At 47.2% G+C, this 17,024-nt stretch overlaps 1 protein-coding gene across 3 annotated transcripts in view; it reads right to left on the reverse strand.

The window, feature by feature from the left end:
* SAMD12 (sterile alpha motif domain containing 12) overlaps positions 1 to 17,024 on the reverse strand; it is a 292,935-nt gene that overhangs the window by 251,125 nt on the left and 24,786 nt on the right. For all 3 annotated transcript variants that reach the window (XM_090040546.1, XM_090040545.1, XM_090040544.1), the window contains exon 2: positions 8,776 to 8,954. In XM_090040546.1, coding sequence (XP_089896672.1) covers positions 8,776 to 8,954 — 179 coding nt within the window. The remainder of the gene's footprint in view (positions 1 to 8,775; positions 8,955 to 17,024) is intronic.

Here is a 17,024-nt window from a genome sequence, read left to right on the forward strand (position 1 = left end):
CTGGAAGGGACCTCGGGAGATCATCGAGTCCAGCCCCCTGCCCAAAGGGCAGGAAGTCAGCTGGGGTCATAGGATCCCAGCAAGATAAGCATCCAATTTACTCTTGAAGGTGTTCAATGTAGGTGCTTGAACCACCTCCGCTGGCAGGCTGTTCCAGACCTTGGGGGCTCGGACAGTAAAGAAATTCTTTCTTATGTCCAGCCTGAAACGGTCTTGCAGGAGTTTGTGACCGTTCGACCTCGTCATCCCTTGGGATGCTCTGGTGAACAGACGTTCCCCCAGATCCTGGGGGTCACCCCTGATAAACTTATAGGTGGCCATCAGATCACCCCTGAGCCAACGCTTTTTCAGGCTAAAGAGTCCCATGGCTCTCAGCCTGTCATCGTAAGATATGTTTTCCTGACCTCTGATCATGCGCGTGGCTCTCCTCTGGACTCTCTCAAGCAAGGTAAGAAGGTAAGGTTCTGAATGACAGCCAGCATGGCTTCGTCACGGGCAGGTCTTGTCTTACCAAACTCATCTCCTTTTACAATCAGGTGACTTGCCACATGGATAAGACAGAGGCTGACATTAATACACCTCGACTTCCAAAAAGATTTCAATCTAGTATCCCACCAGGTTCTCTTGAGAAAATCGGAAGACTGTGGGCTTAACTGTGAGACAGTCACGTGGGTAGGAAACTGGATGTGGAGCAAGAGCCAGAGAGTTCTAATGAATTGATACATGTCATCTTGGCAGGAAGTGGTCAGTGGTATCCCGCAGGGTTGGTGCTTGGTCCAGTGCTATTCAACATCTTCATCAATAATTTGGAAGGGGGTGAACAGCTCACTGGCCAAATTCCTGGACGACACCAAGTTATGGGGAAGCATGGTCACACTGGACGATAGGCTGCAAATACACGCAAACCTTCTGGCAGGCCAGCAGACAGTGCTCCTCCACTGAGCCACCCACCTCACTGCATCCGGTCACGTTCCAGGCTCCGAGTGCTTCCCTGGGGGTGCCTCACATCTGGCCAACCCCCTTCCTGGAGCACACCCGCTAGCCTGGGGGTAACACCGCCACCACCCAGGGTCTGGCCTGATCCTGGCTCTGTGAGCCCTGGGAAACACAGGCCTAGTCGTCCTTGAGGGTACTAAAACCCACTTCAAGAACTTGGGGTGCTTCCCTCAGTGTGAAGCACAAATAGTAGTGTCCCTTAGTCAGGCAAAGCAAGGGGGCCCCAAGGCATAATCTAGACCCACCCCCAATAAGTCTCCCATGCTAGGTACAAAGGAGAACTTTATTGGTTACAAGGAGTAGGGTTGGAATAGGGTACAGAGTTGAGTAGTATCAGAGAAATCCCACAGAGCAAACAGGATGGCTGGAGTAGCCTTTGATCACGCATCTGAGTTACTGCAAGCTATATATCTAGTTACATCTCAGGTAGCTTACTCATAAGTATCATCCAGAGGCAAGTGAAGATTCCCTCTGGAGGCAGGCAGTTCATTAATCAAGAGAGAGAGCAGGTTTCAGATGGTCCACCTCTTCTCTCTCTGAGTTTTCATCCCGGTTTCTCCCCCTCCTTAACTTATATAGCCCTTATGACCTCATTTACCTGGCCCAGTGGAGGCCAGCACCTCTTGGCTAACAGCCAACAAATTTGAAATGCATCACTGGTTGCCAGGCAGACTAGAAGGGCCTGTAGAGCAATAGGGAGCCCAAGTCCCTCACCCAGGTATATGATGCCAGTCATGTAGGCAGAGGGAGCAGCCTCCACATCTTGTGTATCCCTGCGCTTCAAAATGGCAGTGGGGCACTTTAATTAAAACTCGTTCAATAAGCTTTAGTTAAAGTGCCCTCGTCACCATTTTTAAGTGTGGGGACACTGATACATATGATGCTGTGGGCACTTTAATCAGAGTGGCTCTCAGAGCTGCTCTAATTAAAGTGCGCACTGCCCACCACCAGAGCACGTGTAAAAATGCCCTAGAATATTTCATACAAAGTGGATATCTCTCCTTACTTCCTCCCTCCTCTGCCATATTTGTAAATGAAAACACCTGCTCTGGATTTTGAGATGGGTCCACTCCATCAGTGTATGTTCTGAGCATGCCTTCCAGACCAGGCCCCTCAGAAAATTTGGGTACATGGGTGCCTGGTTTCTAGGGGTGCTCCGATAAAGATTTTTTGGGCAGATACCAATGACCAATTATTAACCAGCCATATTGGCTGATGCTGATCCAATTACCGATATGCAGCTCAGCAGCTTCCCAAGCAGCGTGGGGCGGTAAGTCTCTTGCAGGGAAGGACGTCGGGGAGGGAAGGGGTGTGGGGGGCAGACTGAGGTCCCTGCAGTGAAGGACAGAGTGGGACTGGGAGAGGGAAGGAGGAAGTGCAGCAGAGCTAGGGCAGCATGGGGCAAAGCGGGGGATGGAGCTGGTGGCTTGTCTAGGAAAGTATGTGGGGGAACAGCTCCTGCCACTGTGCACATCTCCTGAGGGGGCACTGAGTGGGATGAGGGTGGGCTGCCTCTGCAAACTCACAATTGGGAGCTGTGCCAGGTTCTTCCCAGTGGCTGCAATCAAGCTGGGTGGGGAAGGCAGTGGCAATATGGGGAAACGGAGTACAGGGGGGCTATGGCAGTGGCTCTAGCCCCCTCTGCCCCCCTTCCAGTGCCGCCACCACCTGCCCTGCCCTGCCTGGCCCAAGCATAGCCACCAGGAAGAGGCAGGAGCAGCCCTGGTTCTGAGCGCAGCGGGCAGCCTGCCCTCACCTTGCACACAGATCTGGGGGGCATGTGCCCCCCATGCCTCTGATAGGGGTTCACACAGCAATGGGAGTTGCTTCCAGCCCCCCATACCCCGCCAGATGAGCCACTGGCCAGGCTGTGCAGCACCTGCCCCACCCCCATTCCCTCCCTCACCACAGGGGCCTCAAACTGCTTCCCAACACCCATTTCCCACCCCATGCCCCTTCCCCCCACCTCCACAGATTTACCAGCAGACATTGCTCTCCAAGCTGCTGGGTTGCACTCATAGCTGCATGCATGCTGCAGCTGCACGCATGCACACGGCATTCACTGGTGTCATTATCAGCCACATCAGCCAAAAAAGGCTGCTTGACAATAATGTCAATTTTCCTTTTTTCGGTGCCGATATGATATAGACGAGGGGTGGGCAATTATTTCAGGTGGAGGGCCGCTTACCCAGTTTTGGTAGGCTGTCAAGGACCACATGGGTAGCCCCACCCCTTGACAGGTGCCCCAACCCCTGGACACCATCTTGGGACCAATGTCCCAGGGCCAGCACCGGTGGGGCCAGAAGTGGGGCACAGGCTGGCAGGGGTCTGTGAAGCTGGACTGGGCTGCACCAGCAGGGAGAGGGGGGAGCTGGCCCAGCTCCATAGAGCCCTTGCCAGCTAGGACCCTGTGCTCCTGCCACCCTGCTCTGGGCCCTGCTGGCACTGGCCCCGGGACACCAATGCAGGCCCTGTGCTCCCACTGGTTCCTGCACCTCCTCACTCCCAGTGCCTCTCAGCCCTGCGGTACAGGCAGGGTGCAGCTCCGACCCCCTGCTTGCCGGCAGGGAAGAAGCTGGTGCTGAGCATGGTGAAAAGTGGCTCCTCACCCACCCCATGGCCAGTGCTCCCTGCTGCAGGCGCTAGCAGCCCATGTGGGGCTATATGGAGCAGGCACACAGGCTGTAAGTGACTACAGCATGGGGCACTGGCCACGGAGCGGGCGAGGGGCCACTTTTCCCTGAAGCACCAGCTTGTAACCTGGCCTCACTGCCAGCCTGGGCCCTGCTGGCTCTGGGCTTGCACGTGGCGGCAGCAGCTGCAGCCCCCTGCCTCCGCTTGCTGCGCTGGGTAGTGTTGGCTGCTGTTATCCGCCCAGAGCTCGTGCACCGGGCAGCCCACAGGCGGCGGTGGCAAACATGTCTGGTGCAGCAAGCGGGGGGGCCACAGCTGCTGCTGCCACGCACAGCCCCAACGGGCAAGCCCAGAGCTGGCATGGGGCCCAGGCTGGCAGTGGAACTGGGTTACAAGGTGGTGCTGAGCGCAGGGAAAAGTGGCCCCACCCCGCCTTGTGGCTGGCACTCCCTGCTGCAGGCACTCTCAGCCCACGCAGGGCTGTCTGGAACAGGCACAGGCAGCCCCACATGGGCTGCGAACAGCTCCAGTACAGGGCACCAGCCACAGTGTGAGTGAGGGACTGCTTTTCCCCGCACTCAGCACCAGCATGTAACCCAGCCCTGCTGCCACCCTGGGGTCCATGCTGGCTCTGGGCTTGCCCGTTGGTGGCAGCAGCTGCGGGCCCCCCGCTTGCCGTCCCGGGTAGTGTTGGCTGCTGCTGCCCACCCAGAGCTCATGCACTGGGCAGCCCACAGGCAGCGGTGGCAAACACTGCCTGGTGCAGCAAGCAGGGGGGGCCGCAGCTGTTGTTGCCATGCGCAGCCCCAATGGGCGAGCCCGGAGCCGGCGCAGGGCCCAGGCTGGCACCAGGACCAGGTTACAAGGTGGTGCTGAGCGTGTGTGTGTGGGCGGGGGAAGCGGCCCCTTCCCTGCCCTGTGGCCGGCACCCTGTGCTGCATCCGCTTGCAGCCCGGGGTGCCAACCACAAGGCAGGGGAGGGGCCGCTTTTCTCCATGCCAGGAAGAAGCCTGGGGGCAGGGGAGGAAGCGGCCCCTCCCCCATCCCCTGGCTGGCGCTCCCTGCTGCAGCAGCTCACAGCCCGCACGGGGCTGTCCGAAGCAAGCATAGGCAACCCCAGGCAGGCTGCGAGTGGCTGCAGCATGGGGTGCTGGACACGGGGCGAGCAAGGGGCCACTTTTCCACCCCGTGCTCAGCTTTTCCACACGCCAGTTTTCCCTGGGCTCCTTCCCTGCCCGGGGTCCTCCCCTGCCCTCCCCCTTACCTGAGGTTCCAGCACAGGGCAGCTACATGGTCCCAGGCCAGAAGCCCCTGCTGGAACTTCGGGATGGGGGGGTGGGGCTGGGCAGGCCCTGCTGTTGCGGGAGCTGTCATTTTTTTACAGGAACCAAGGGCATATAAATATTAATTTTCTAAATTTTTTTTAGGGGTGCCATGGGCTGGATAAAATGGCCTTGCAGGCCAAATCCGCCCTACAGGCCGTATTTTGCCCACCTCTGATATAGACTGATATATCAGTGCATCTCTACTGGTTTCTGGATCTTCCCTGTAGGACTGAGGCAGAGAGTGAGGCACATAACTGCTCAGGTCCAGGGCAGTTCTGGGCACATGCAGAAAATGGAAGAGCAAGCATCAGGAGAACTTCCAGGATAAACAGGGAGGCACACTAGGCTGTTAGACATTAAGGCCGTGTGAAATTTCGCTAGCAGTTTTGTTTCAACGCTGTTTTGACTCGTTTCAAGCTTGAAACAGCAAAATTGAAACAAAACAAAACTTCGAAACAGTCTCAAAATGAAATGAGGCAAGTCAAAGCGGAAGGGGGTGGACTGCTTTCATTATTGACTGTGCTGCTGGCCAGTGACTGTCATCCTTTCCTGAGGACTCTTCAAATCCCAGTGCTCTGGGGGACGGATGGACATATTGCATAAAAGGCAGCATTGTTTGAACTGCTCTGCTTTCTGCCTTGGTGTCAGCTGAGCGAGGGCGCACCTCAACACACACACACACGCAGTGTCACCCACCCATGTCATGAGTTTTGCCTGTCGGCAGCTAGAGGTACAGGGCCCCAGAACCCAGACTCCCCCTGCACCTATGTCCTTGACAGCTGGCAGGCTTCATGGCCACAGCAGAGGCTAGCAGGCCTGCAGTTTTCACCCTGCTGCACCTTAACACATACAGTGTCACCCATGTCACAAGTTTTGCTTGTCAGTAGCTTGAGGTGCAGTTTCCTTGAAACCCCTACACCTACCTCTTTGAAACTTGGCAGGAGTCATGGCCTCAGAAAGGGCTATCATTCCAGCAAGTTTCATCCAAATCAGGCCAGAAATGACAAAATTACAGGCTGCTTTGAGCTTCCCCATTATAGCCTATGGGCGAAATGTCAAAACAGCATCAAAACAGTGAAACTGTTTCAATGAAACAAAACGGAACAGAAGTTTTGAATTGAAACAAAATTCTAAACAAAAGGCTGTTCCATCGAAACGCAAGTCAAAACAGAACGGTGCTGTTTCACACAACTCTATTAGACATCTCTTGGTGTAGGCTGTCACTGAGGAAGGGTGTTTTGGATTGCAACTTTCCACTTGGACACCTAAATCAAGACATAAGCAGATGTTAGGTGCCTAAGTCCTCTTTTTGGATCAAGTCCTTGGTGAAAAAACAGCACTATGAGTTTAAATGACACATGTTTATACCTAGCTATCTTAAAATAAATAAACACTGTTACACAGAATTCATCATAAGTTTTTATCATTAAAGTTATTGCTCAAGTATCTAAAGCTAATGGAATTTAAAGTGAAATTCACTGTGGTTGGAAATTCATTATCTGTTAAATGTAATGTATCATCTACTATTGAAAATCTTTTTATTTCTTCAAAGTTACTGAAAACAATTGTTAAAGCAGTCTTCATTTTTTCTTTATTACTACTGTTTTTTCTACTCCAATAACTCCCAAAATGACATATTCAGCAAAAACATCAATCTTCCACTCAGCAGACATCCCTCACTTACCCCCATCAAAAAGTCGGTTTTTATGGCTTCCAAATTATTTTTATGAAAAGTTACTGAAAATAGATTTTACGTTTCCTTATTTCCCCTTCTAGTTAAAAATGTGTGTTTTGAGTCCACAGAGAGAAACAAGATATTTTCCCCAGAAGAAATATGACAGGAGCATATACGCTCACCTGTATTTGACAAACATCTCTACTGTCCATGAACAAGAAACTCAAAATTCATAACAAGTTACAAATGAGAAGAGACAGTTCATTTCTCTTTAAAATTCTCATCTGAGGTTTGATTGTTCATAGTCAGATATGGGAAAATTGACTGGGTATATTCTTCCTAGCTGTCAGAGAATATTTAACTCAGTCACCCATCCAAAAGCCCATATATTTAGATAGCCACGTAAAAAGAACTACCATTCCCACTCTGGTCCACTCAAGTCACTTATTCAAGTCACTCAGAAAAAACAGCTGGTTGCCACGTCTGCAACAGTCAAAATAATCTGTCTTCATATAGACAGCTATAAAATATTGAAAGCACCAGGTGGTGCATGTGCCTAAATCTGAATAGCAATAACTCCATATTTCTGCAACACCCGTTCTCTTCCAAACACTGCTTTCACTTCTTATGTAATTCTTATTTGTATCATAAGCTCTTTCAAGCTGTCACTATGACTTCGAAATGTTTGGATGCTGCAGTTCTCTGCAAAATAAATAATGATCCAATCAGAGAGGTGGGGCAGAAAATTTTCCAGAGCTTTATTTTTTCATGGGAAATTTTCCATTTGTAAGAATTCATTGTTTCATAAAATTCATTAGTAACCATGGATGGATGCCAATAAAATATCAAGCAAGCTTGGCAGTTTTAAAGTTATAGATACTACCAATTTCAGTGGCTATCAAGAAACTTGAAGGAGATACACCATGCCTTTCAAATATTCCAGAGATATTCAGACAACTGAATGAAAATCTGATTGAGCTTTTGCCTTGTTCACCTCTATCCAAAAAAGTAGTAATAAAACAAATGTTTACTAAGAGATCTGAGTTTTGCTCTCATCCAGTTCAGCTGGCAGCAAACCTTTTGGATCCTCAACACAGACGACAACATTTCTCAGAAGATGAATTATCTATTGCTCTCGGTACAATTATGGAAGTAGCTAAGAATGTCCCCATCGACCAAATAGCTGTGAGGACAGACACTGCCAAGTACCGCACAAAAGCAAAACTCTGGAGCAAAGACATCAACTAGCAGGCAGCAGAAAATATGTCTCCTCTCACATGCTGGAGGGATACTGTAAAACCCAACTGTTGTCCAAGACTGCTCTAAGGATCCTAAGGAGTCCACCAACAGCAGCTTCTTGTAAACGGAACGGGAAGGCTGTCAGCCAAGACAAAAAAAGATTAGACTAACAAATGAATGCACTGCTAAGCTTGTTTCTGTTTCTCAAAATCTCTTGCTTCTGGAGAATCAGTCAGAAGCACAATTAGTGAAGAAGATGCAGTGTGATGATACACTGCCCTTGCCCATAGACTCATTGGTAAAGCCATCCTTTAGCAAAAGAGAAAGTGGTTCAAGTAGTTCTGAATCAGACTTTCCTCAATCTGATTCTGAAATGGAACTAATAAGTAGTGCAAGTGATTCTCCAGATAGTGACAGTGAGACTGGAGGTGCTACAATGGCCTCAGTGGAAGAGTTAAACTCTGCTGAAGTAGATGAGTGGACAGCCATGGCATATCATGCACAGTTCTTTGGGTGTGCTAAAATTAGTGTGTCAACAGTTTTCAGTGCCTTTGGTTTTTTTCTTAAATTTAAACAAACAACGTACATGCTATTGTGCACTATTTTTACAAGTATTCCAATAAAAATATTTTCTTTCCACATAAGGCTTTGAATTTGTTTGAATGTAACATTTAAACCACATTAAGTGTGCTCTATTTATTTTTTTTCCTAATCAACTATTTCAGTTCAAATACTCGTTGCTATTGGGACATAACGTTAACATGAGGGTACTTTTTTAGGTTTGTTTACTAAATACAAGTCAAATAAACATGCTAAATCAGATCATACTCTATTTAGGGCATTGGAAAATTTTCCAAATTCAAAATTTTCTGGAAAACCCACATCTCTGGATCCAATAATTCCTACCTTTGAAGTTTCTGGTTCTGCTTGCTCTCTTTTGGGTGTCTCTTTGGACTCAGGTACCTTCTGGGTACTGTCGTTCTTAACCGAGAGTGACTCCACTCCTTCACCTTCAAGTGGGAGGTTAATGCCTTCTGTGTGGACAGGATGATCAATACCATTTGGATTCAGACTGCAATGGATAGCTGGGGACAATATAACAAATATAGCTTAGAGAGAATGCTACATAGGAAGGAACAAAAACATTCTAATGTAGAAAATATTTATCATTTAGTACAGAGAACTGCACAAGTAGCTAAGATTATATCTGATCAAGGTAATTTTAGTGTAGCTTGACATGGAGTGAGGATATTTCCAGAGAAAAAGAACAGTCAATATTGAAGTTATTGTATTGTACTGTATCTAATGGCATCTTTGAGCATTCTCTATAATTTCAGAAGCCCTCTTCTTACTGGATAATCCAGTCCCACATTATCACTCAGACATGGCCAGTTACGATGGAAAATGGTTTCCACTTTTTCAAAAATGAGTTATTTTTTTCTATTTCAGTTTCTACTTACTGCAGTATCATAAGATTAATGTGGGGAAAATATATGGTGCATGCAAACCAAATCAGAAAAGCAGCTGCTATGAATGAAAGTGACTTACACAGGTAATTGTCTTCCCTTCAGTTCTTTGCCCTGCTGTAAATTAACACTTACACCCTATGAACAAATGGAAGGTCCTTAGCACCTCACAGAACATTCAGTAGGGTGTGTGCTAATCACACCGCTGTAATGACACACAACCAGAAAAAGAAACACCCAGATGCATGCAGTGCCATTTAGAATTCAGATGACAGTTTAATTGTTTTTGTTTCTGAAATTATCCAGCCCCAGTATTTACAAAGACATTTGCCTTAATGCCATCTCTAACAAACATGCAGATTTTCATAGAAACTGATAATAAACTCCTCCTTTTTATGTAAGCAAGTATTTCAACAGCCTATTTTTCTGCATCACTGTATTATTTTTATAGCCATATTTATAATTAGTGGTCCAATCTTCCTTTAGATGCAAACATAACTTCCATATATTTCCCTACAAGAAAAAAACTGAAAAGCCACTATGGAAAAAAGAATGGAGAATTAAAATCAAAAGCTCTCCTATTTTTGTCAGCCCTACACACTGCTAGCTTTGTCTTCTGTATTTCCTACTGTTCTTATCTCTACCTAATGTTAAAATCAGCTTGAAAAATCTGTCACAGGCAACAAGACTAAAATGGTCAGAGCCCAAATTCTGAGAGCAGATCTACATATCCAGGTCTACACACATGACATGTTAGTCTGGAAACAGCTGAAAAATTCAAAAGTAGACTGGGTAAACTGGGTAAATCACTGCCACTCCAGGGCCTGTCCTTATTTGAACCTCTATCATTCTCCCTAGTGAAACCCCTATTTGTTCAGGCTTTTTTAATCTAGTTGTAGTTGTACTGCAGACAGTAGTTACTCATAATCTGCTTGGGGAAAATGTTTCATCGCCTATTCAAATGATCACATTCTTCTTTAACAGATATATTAGTGCAAATTCATGCAACTGCTGTCTTGATTTGAATCACACAGGAACAAAAGAGGCTTCAGAAGATCTGGCTATGTTCAAAGCTATGTTGTTTGGACTTTGTTAGAACCCATTTAATTCAAAGCTTTGGCATGGAAGACACCTGGAACACATTTCCTTCCAAATCAGCCTGCCTTTATTAAACAGAGAAAAAGACCTTTTTTTAAGGAAGTAATCAGCAATGATCACAGCCACAGTATTAGCTATGCTTCTGTCCCCTTTCTGGTCTCTGAGGTGTCAGACTTTGTGCCCCTACCTGCATTGTGTCCAAGTCCAAATACCTGCAGTTCTCCCCTTAGGGAGCATGTAACTAAAGGGTGGGCAAAATGCAGACCAGGGTGGGGGCAGATGCGACCCTCTAGGTCGTTCTAGCCAACCCGCGGGCCCCCCCCAAAAATTAAGAAAATTCATATTTATCAGCTCCTGGCTGCCTGACATGCGGTCCTCGATGGCTTGCCAAAACTCAGTAAACAGCCCTCCGCCCAAAATAATTGCCCGCCCCAGATGTAACTAGCGGTAGACAATGACAAACTTCCTAAAACCAGAGCACCATTTATTTTACCAGTGAGCCCAAAGCACCCAGAAGAAGGAATTTTAAAAAGACAGCAGGCTATAAGCATGAATACCTGACCTAAAATTTACCATCCCCTTATGGGATCAAAGGCATATCTAATTTCCTCTTACACCCACACACTCTAGTTCTCACGAGAGAGTCCTTTTTTTAAACCCTGATACTGCTAATTTCTTCTGTGTTTGGGGACGTTTGGGGGTTTTTTTGCTTTTCCTGGTAAAAAGCAGTTTTATGGGTTAGCTAGAAATTTCGGGGGGGAGGAAGTCAGCAAGACTAATACTTCTAGCATCATCCCTTAACCACTCTTAAGCAAGATGACAAGTAACTATTCTAAGCCATTCTTTTCCTTTCTGCCTGTTTTCCCAGGCATAAACCAAACATTTAAATTTAAATCTTGATACTTTTCATACTGGCATTTCTTAACTTCTGACTCGGAAGATGTTCTGGGTCTGGTCCAGATTTGCCCCCTTCTACAATTTTGATTTATTGTTACCATACACAACAACAACAGAAATAAGCCTCCCGAGCTTAGCTGTTCCTAGAGGTTTTTCTGTGCATGGTCCCTTTCTATGTCTTACAGGAAAAAAGAAAAAGATTTTTTACTCCTACACTGAAGCTAATAGGATTCACCTGATCTGGCTGCTTTGCTTCTCTGTGGATAGTGTTAAACCCTGCCAATCTGCTGCAGTGTAGAATTTAAGAGACTCTTTTGGTCTCCTAAATTCTTGAGGAAGTGTTTTAAACAGGTATCAATTTCTGATTAAATCAGGTCATATGTGCTACAACACAAGAACCTTCTCTGATCTCTCCTAAAATGTATCTATCCACCCAAAACAAAGAAGTACTTAAAAAAGACTTCGCTGGTCTACCCTCAAATCACAGAAAGGTAAAATGAGATGCAGAGAATCAGGCAGAGACAGGCTGGCCTAACAGCAGATATATGTTCCCCTCCTGCACAAAAGGCAAACAGAAAAGACCAAATCATTGCAAAAATTCTGACACCAGTGCAGCTGTATTCTCCCCCGACTCACCCTGGTCCAGGAAAGCAGCAGGGCCATGCAATGAGTCTGGAGTGACACCATAAATAGAAACCCCAGGATCTGCAAAGAGCCAGGCACCCAATCCTACAGATCTTCCCTAGCAGCACAGACAGATTCATTCATCCTCCCTTGCAATTTTTGTGCATCCACTTCAGGAGCTCACTAGGACCAATGTTTATGCAGGCTCAGACTGCCAGCTCCCATCTGTGTGTGCTCTGCTTCTTTGAAGAGGAGAGTCACAAAGAGCACAGTGGAAGCTAATACTGCCTCAGGTAGCATTCCAATTCTGGAGATTTTCCCATGGATTTCAGTTACTTCTGCCTTTTTCCAGGGTTTTTTTTTCTGAACAGCCCAAAGACAATACAATTTGAAAAGCAAAAGAATGCCTCTTCATTATCATGTTGATTTACTAACCTACATCACACATAGTGGGGAGGATCCAGTATTTGATGACTACATGTAGGCATGAAGTCACCCCGATGGAGTTAAAGAAAAAAAAACATGCTACAGTATGCTGCTTCAGTCCTACCCATTGTCCTTTCAAGAGTAAATAATGTTTGTGCTGTTCATGCTATATAAAAGGATCTTTCATGATGAAAAGGAGGAAAATAAGTGGTACTAGCAATTATGCACAAGGCAGATTCAGCTTCCAGTAGCTTTTCATTGGAAAGAGGAAGCTTCTTCCAAGCAAAACAAGGTGCTCAGAACAACCCCATTGCAAAGCTGCTGATACTAGAATGGACAAACAATTTTTAGTTTGCCATTTTGGAGGTTGGAGGGAATAGAGTTGCTTTATTTTGTTTGCTTATTACTTACCACCAACTTAAATTGCTAAACAGTTAAGAGACTGAACACAAAGTAAGCAAATGCTGCACTGAATGTATTCCATCATCATTTAACGTAAGAATAGCATAAAAGGGACTCATTTAGAAAAGCAAATGTATCTTATTTCTCAAGTCCCCAGATAGCCACTACTTCCTTTGTTCATCGCCAGTACAACCCCATAGTCTGACACACTTGCACCCACACAGAGACTATCTAGGGAAGTATAGTTGCTTGCATTGATCTATTATCTACTGTCTCCACACACAGGAGACTCAGAATAAATAAGTCAATTCCATCTATTTGCTCAGACACCACAGGGATAGATTATTTTCCTCCCTCTTAATCTTCAGTTCAGGTTAGTTTCTCTCCCTCTCAGGCTTTGTCTGGAGCAGGGAATGAGATCAAGGTTAGATAGGCAATAGCTAACTCAACCTTTTCCTAAAATCAACACAGGGAAGGGGAATACCATTTATCTTGTTTAGCTGGTCAAGGTTGATGCTAAGCCCTCCGCAGATGTCTCCTCTCCTGAACATGAAGATTAAGCACCGTCCAAACTGGGTTTAACTGGAATGCAGAAGAGGGCTTTTGTGAACTGAGAATTTGCCATTGTTTCTCCAAAAACTGCAGAATCAACTGAACAAAGCACAAAGGTAAAACCTCTTTCTGGGGATGATGTGATGCGAAATGGAAGTTTGGCAGGTCTGGAGGAGGGGCTGTCTCTGCTCCTCCAACTTGCTGGCGGCTCCTGCAAAGAACTGTGTGTCTGCAACACCCTACCCTCAATTTCTTGTTTTGGCTCTCCACTGAAGCTCTCTCACCCTGTCCTCGCTGCTCCTCACACGGTTCCAGGCACCAGAATGAGATTTAGCAGATTCTCACCAATAAAAAGCTTCAGATTCTCCAGTAATTGAGGGCTCCACCCTGGAAGAACCTCAGCCTTGCAAGTGAACTTTCTGTGTAACGTAATATACAGCCAGGCTTTCCTACATACCCACACAGCTACTCAGAGAATCACAGAAAATTAGGATTGGAAGAGACCTCAGGAGGTCATTTAGTCCAACCCACTGCTCAAAGCAGGACCAGACCCAGCTGGCTCATCCCAGCCGAGGCTTTGTCAACCCAGGTTTGAAAAGCCTCCACAGATGGAGATACCGCAACCTCTCTAGGTAACCTGTTCCCATCCATGCTTTACTACCCTTCTAGTTAGAATGCGTCTTCCTAATATCTAAATTAAACTTCCCTTGCTGCAACTTGAGACCACTGCTCCTTGTTCTGTCATCTGTCACCACTGAGAAGAGTCCAGCTCCATCCTCTTTTGAACCCCCTTCAGGTAGTTAAAGGCTGCTATTAAATCCCTCCTCAGTCTTCTCCTCCAGACTAAATATGCCCAGTTCCCTCAGCCTCTCCTCAGAAGCCATATACCCCAGCTCCCTCACCATTTTTAATGCCCTCCACTGGACTCTTTCCAATTGGTCCACATCCTTTCTGTACTGGGGGGCCCAAAACTGAACACAGTACTGCAGATGTGGCCTCACCACTGGGGAAGAATCACTCACAAATACAGGGGAAGAATCACTTCCCTCAATCTGCTGGTAACACACCTACCAGTGCAGCCCAGTACGCCGTTAGCCTTCTTGGCAATAAGGGCACACTGCTGGCTCATATTCAGCCTATTGTCCACTGTAACCCCCAGGTCCTTTTCTGCAGAACTGCTGCCCATCCAGTCAGCCCCCAGCCTGTACCAGTGCATGGGACTGTTCCCTCCTAAGTGCAAGACTTTGTACTTGTTCTTGTTGAAATTCATGAGATTTCTTTCGGCCCAATCCTCCAAATTGTTGAGGTCTCTCTGAATCCTAGCCCTACCTGCCACTGTATCTACTACTCCCCCCAGCTTGGTGTCATCTGCAAACTTGCTGAGGGTGTGCTCTATGCCATCTTCCAGGTCTTCAAGAAATTGAACAAAACCAGCCCCAATACTGACCCCTGGGCTCCTTCACTTCAACGTGGCTGCCAGCTAGATATTGAGCCACTGATTACCAACCTTTGAGCTTGACAATCCAGCCAGTTTTCTATTCATCTTACAGTCCATTCATCTAACCCAGTGGTCTCCAAAGTGCCGTGCACGCACCCCAGGGGGTGCACAAGATGATCCACTGAGGTGCGGGAAGAAAATATTAGAACTTCTGTTTATATTTATATAAATATACATATATTGGGGGTGCATGCTCAAAAATTTTTTACTGATAGGGGTTCGCGACCAAAAAAGTTTGGAAACCACTGATCTAACCCATACTTCCCTCACCTCACTTGCAAGAACATTGAGGGAGACAGTATCAAAAGCCTTGCTAAAGTCAAAGTATATAATCATCTTCACATTTCTATTATTCAACATCCTTTCTCCTGCTTTGACAAATGCAGTCCTGTCCCACATGCATCCGTTCAGAATGGCGACGCAAAAAACATTTTCTAACCTGTCACTTTGAGCAGGTCGCTCCTCTCTTTGCATCCCTCCACTTGCTTCTCTTTCTCTAGCACACCACAAACATTAGTTTATTCACTTCAGTGGCCCTCCACAAACTATCCTCATCCTACTTATCTCTAATTGAGACAATGACTCAAATCAGCCTGTGAAGCTGGACTTCGGTGTCAACTTGTTAAATTTAAAATTTGAACAAGCTTCACAAACTTCTTCAAAGCTCCCTCATTATCTTCCTCAAACACTTCTCCCTTGTGATGTCTTGTGTTTCTGCAGACAATGCTTTATAAACTTAGGCCCCATCAGCCTCTCTGCTACACTAAAATCCACCCCCGTCTCCTCACTGCTGCAGAGATGTGCATCTAGGGGCACCTGTACATGTGAAGGGGGAGCTTTAGTTTCCCTAAACTGAAACGGTGAGTTTTTAATCTGTGGGTTTTTAACTGAGACCCACCATTTCAATTTAGGGGCTTCTGTCACTGTTATGGAACAGTGATGGCCTGCCAGCAATGGGCTGGCTTGCCCATGGGGCAGTGTGGGAAGGCAGCTGGGTGTGCTGGTAGCCAGAGAAGGCAGCTAGGATGGTGCACAAGGTGCTGGAAACCCACCAAACCCAAGCTGCCCTGAGCATGCCTGGGCTTCCAGCATCCCATGCATTGTCCCCACCAGCATATCCATGACATGTACACGTGCATATTTTTTTTTAAACCCTCAACGGGACAATTTGCCCCAATCAATATAAAATACATCAGAGGTGGTCTAAGTTGCCACGCTCAAAGACATTTTTACACACAAAAAAACCCTGTGCATGTGTACATGGTAACACCATATAGACACCAAACTACCAGTGGCACAATGCGGATGGGCACACGCTGCACCCCAAGGGTCCCCTCAGAGTCTGCGGCCTCCCCCTCTGGCACTTCTGAGGTCTCCCCGCAGACAGAGCCCGCGGTTCTGGGCTCCACGCAGATGGAGCCTCTGGCTTGTGGCTACAGGGGCTGCCTGGCATGTTTCCAGGCACATGGGACCAGGAGCATGGCCACCTCCCCTTGCAAGGTCTGCTCTGGAGTCTCTGAGGCGCCAGATAGAGGAGCTCCAGGCCACAGTCCACAGACTGGATGCCATCAGGGATGGTGAGCAGGAAATAAACCCCTACCGCCAGGCCTTTCACCCCCTGGAGGCTGAGGGTAGACCAAGGTCACCTTCCAGGACAAGAGAGGACTCAAGTATCTCCCATACTGTCCAGCCAGGGGGTTCATAGATTCATAGATTCATAGATGCTAGGGTCGGAAGGGACCTCAATAGATCATCGAGTCCGACCCCCTGCATAAGCAGGAAAGAGTGCTGGGCCTACATTACCCCAGCTAGATACACATCTAGCCTTCGCTTGAAGACCCCCAGGGTAGGGGAGAGCACCACCTCCCTTGGGAGCCCGTTCCAGACCTTGGCCACTCGAACTGTGAAGAAGTTCCTCCTAATATCCAATCTAAATCTGCTCTCTTCTAGCTTGTGGCCATTATTTCTTGTAACCCCCGGGGGGGCCTTGGTGAATAAATACTCACCAATTCCCTTCTGTGCCCCCCTGATGAACTTATAGGCAGCCACCAGGTCGCCTCTCAACCTTCTCTTGCGGAGGCTGAAAAGGTCCAGTTTCTCTAGTCTCTCCTCGTAGGGCTTGGCCTGCAGGCCCTTAACCATACGAGTGGCCCTTCTCTGGACCCTCTCCAGATTATCCGCATCCTTCGTGA

Source organism: Crocodylus siamensis, chromosome 3, assembly GCF_052110815.1.
Source record: "Crocodylus siamensis isolate JL-2025a chromosome 3, ASM5211081v1, whole genome shotgun sequence".
NCBI lineage: Eukaryota > Metazoa > Chordata > Crocodylia > Crocodylidae > Crocodylus > Crocodylus siamensis.